Here is a 3,661-nt window from a genome sequence, read left to right as displayed (position 1 = left end):
ATGCTCTTTTATAATTTAACGGCAGTAAAAGTATTATAGCCTACTCATTTCAATAAACAAGTTTTGAGTTTTCCCCAGCTCAAAATTCATTTAAGTTTTTATGAGAAAAAAAACAGGTAAACACCTAAAAATGTTAACATTTATTAAAAAATAAACATAGGCCAGGGCATTTTAAGTTGTGTAGGTTCGATTTTTGCATTTCTTAAAGAAGTTAATATAATTCATGACAACACTGTAGGTTTTGTTCTGTTTTGTGCCTAAAACCTGAGTAAAATAATTAATACGCTCAGAATATGGGAATTTTCTGACTTGCATGCAAACGCTAAAAGTCTTTACTTTTATAAAAATTGTCATAAGCTACACCAATTATTACCAAAGCCAAAAAACGTAATAAAGAAAATTAATTCAGCAGCTGTGAATGAAAATCAGAACGTGCGACTCAAAACACTTCAGTGATGAAAAGGCCATTTATTTTATGATTGTATTTATACAAAACTATTTGTGTGTGATTTAGCTTTTTGGGTTTTTTTGTTTTTTTTTAAGTACTAAGATTGAATTGCAACTCAAAGAAAATGATGTTTTATTTTTATGAGTATACTGTTGACTTCAAAATTTGGTATATTGTGAATTTACTCATTATACGAGGACAATTCTTTATCCACAAGTGTAAATGTAAACCTAATTTTACTCATTTTAAAATAGAAATAGGTCACTACCTCTACACATTAAAAGAAACAAAACTGTAAAATATTGTAAAGCCCTAAATCTGTTCTTTGAATAATTTGTAACTACTGTATTTGTACTTGTTTTTATTGCTTTCCTTACTTTTATTATTATTTTTATTGTTGTTTTAGCTTATTATTGTATTTGTTTAGATGTAATTTTATGTTATTGCCCTTGTATATGGAAGCCCGTTTCTGCCACTGAATACAAAAATTAAAAAAAGGTTATTGCGACTTTTTATCTCGCAATGCTGACTTTATTTCTCAGAATTGCGAGTTTATATCACGCAATTATGAGAGAGAAAAAAGTCAGAATTGTGAGATCACAATTACCTTTTTTTTATTCAGTTGCAGTAAAGGGCTTCCATACTTGTATGTTCATTGTTTTATATATATACATTAAAAAAAAAATTTTTTACTGTTTTTTTTCTACTGTTTTTTTTTTTTACTGTTTTTTTTAGTTTTTTCACAGCCCATGCTGCGGTCAAGCGTTTTTACGACAGTTGAGCGCGGAATGCGGCAGCAGCGTGCGCATGTGGAACATAAACACACACATCTACATCACGCACGCACACACACACACACACACACACACACACACAGAAAGTCATCAGTCCGGTGAATGGAGACGGTGAGAGCGAGAACACTGCATAATATGACTGTGCTATTAATAACTGCATGTGTTTCTGTTTTTGTCTGTTCAGCTGTTTTCATCTGTCAGATGTCGAATGCTTCGCTTTTTCTCATAATTACACAAAGAAATAAAGCTAAATCACTATGAGATGAAGGCGGATTTGAGCTGAAAAGGTTAAACTGTGTTTTTAGGACAAAAGTATGTTAAAATTATTAGGTCGGGGCAGGTTGTCACATTTGTTTTAGCAGCTGTGGCTTTGCTTAGATTTATTAACATTTATTTCTGTTGGCCAGTGGCTTCATATGTTCCTGTAATACCTTAAACATTTTTGCTGTGTCATGAATTGTTTTGGGGAACTTTATTATTTTGGAAGTTGAATGTAATTGGCTGTTTAATGGCAGGTTCTCATTATAAAAACTACAAAATAATAATTATGTACTACTAATATTATTATTAATATCATCATCTTATTTAGTAAATATTATTTCTTATTTCATGTTTGTGTGTGTGTGTGTATACACACACACACACACACACACACACACAACTGTCAATGGATGCACAGTTACCAAAAAAAGTATTATTATTTGCAGTTATTATTTCATACAAAACAATAATTATTTAGTACTAACTAATACAATAATAAATATTATGTGATATAATTAAATAACTATTTAGTAAATACTATTTATTATAAAATTAATAGTAAATAATTATTTTGTAGTAAATATATTTATTTATAATATAATAAAATAATAAATATAAATATTTCTATTACACACACCTGTATCAATGGATGCACAATTACTAAAAAAAAACATATTATTATTAGTTGCAGTTATTTAATACAAAACAATAATTATTTTGTACTAATACAATAATAAATAATATTATGTGATATAATTAAATAATAACTATTTAGTAAATATTATTTATTATAACATTAATAGTAAATAATTATTTTGTAATAAATAATATATTTATTTATAATACAATAAAATCATAAATATAAATATTTATATTACACACACACACATCTGTATCAATGGATGCACAATTAATTAAAACAAATGTATTATTAGTTGCAGTTATTATTTACTACAGCATAATAATTATTTACTAATAACTAATAATAAATCATATTTAATAAGTAATGTGATATACCTAAATAATTCTTTAGTAAATATTACAATTTAGTTATTAATTTCTTTATAAATTATAAATAACTATATATAAGTATAAAATGACATAGGCAAACATATTTTACATAAGACATAAACTAGTAATTGTGTTGATGAGCAGATATGATCAGATATTATTAGGTTCCTGATGTCGCTGCATGTTTGTGCGCTCTGGCAGGAAGCTGTCCATGACTCACAGCTGTGACTTCCTGTGCACGAGTACCAGACGCCACTGAACGCACCAATCACTCCTCAGATCAAACACGAGCCCAACAGGATGGCGCAGGCCGTGGCCAACGTCGCCCGGAGGATCAACGCCACCGTGGAGGAGCAGAGAGACTCGCTGGGTGCGGAAACCACGCCATCTCAAACAAACAAAATAACAGCTCAGATTTCATGTTGAACACATCTGTCTAAAAAGCAAGTCTGGAAATGTTAACATTTAACATGTCATGTGACACATCAGATCTTCAGTTAATTTGGCCAAATTATATCACTTAAAGGTGTTCACACCAAGAACAATAACTATAACTAGATAAAGTTTGGCAAGACAAACTTCAGGTTGGCTTCAGAGAGCCTAGCCTGAAAGTTTAAAGCAGTTGTAAAAGCCTGAAGTTTGAAAATTTAGATAGATGTTGATAACATGTTTCTAGCATGATTTTAGCATGATTAGCCTGTTACTTGCATTTTGCTAGCAAGATTAGCATATGATTAGCATGACTATCAAGTTACTACCATGTTGCTAACATGTTTCTAGCATGATTAGCATTCTACTAACATGTTGCTAACATGATTAACAAGTGACTAGCATGTCGCTAGCATGATTAGCAAGTGACTAGCATGTCGCTAGCATGATTAGCAAGTTACTAGTATGTCACTAGCATGTTTATAGCCTGATTAGCAAGTGACTAGCATGTTTCTAACATGATTAGCAAGTTACTAGCATGTTACTAGCAACTTATGTTTATGTAAAGTTCTTTGAAATTAAACAAAAATAACTAAAAGTGAAACAATATTTTTCCACTCTGCAGATTGTAATTTAAATTATAAATTTTGAATACTCATTTTTTTGGCATTAAAAATGAAACTTTTGATTGCATTTGTTATTTTAATAATTGAATTCA

At 29.7% G+C, this 3,661-nt stretch overlaps 1 protein-coding gene and 1 long non-coding RNA gene across 3 annotated transcripts in view; one reads left to right on the top strand and one right to left on the bottom strand.

The window, feature by feature from the left end:
• The first annotated feature begins 1,232 nt into the window (after nt 1-1,232).
• Nucleotides 1,233-3,661, top strand: part of LOC107671528 (leucine-rich repeat-containing protein 20-like) — an 8,891-nt gene continuing 6,462 nt past the window's right edge. Inside the window, exons 1-2 of one of the 2 annotated variants that reach the window (XM_016464452.1) lie at nt 1,233-1,353; nt 2,794-2,884. In XM_016464452.1, coding sequence (XP_016319938.1) covers nt 1,345-1,353; nt 2,794-2,884 — 100 coding nt within the window. In that variant the 5' untranslated portion in view covers nt 1,233-1,344. Of the gene's footprint in view, nt 1,354-2,715; nt 2,885-3,661 lie in introns of both variants that reach the window. The other variant, XM_016464453.1, reaches the window with a different exon arrangement.
• LOC107671529 (uncharacterized) overlaps nt 2,828-3,661 on the bottom strand; it is an 18,333-nt gene continuing 17,499 nt past the window's right edge. Inside the window, exon 5 of the long non-coding RNA XR_001632213.1 lies at nt 2,828-2,902. This is a non-coding gene — a long non-coding RNA (uncharacterized LOC107671529). The remainder of the gene's footprint in view (nt 2,903-3,661) is intronic.

This window comes from Sinocyclocheilus anshuiensis, unplaced genomic scaffold (assembly GCF_001515605.1).
Source record: "Sinocyclocheilus anshuiensis isolate Anshui unplaced genomic scaffold, SAMN03320099.WGS_v1.1 scaffold4047, whole genome shotgun sequence".
NCBI lineage: Eukaryota > Metazoa > Chordata > Actinopteri > Cypriniformes > Cyprinidae > Sinocyclocheilus > Sinocyclocheilus anshuiensis.
Note: the sequence above shows the minus strand (reverse complement) of the source record. Positions and strands in the feature narration are given on the sequence as shown.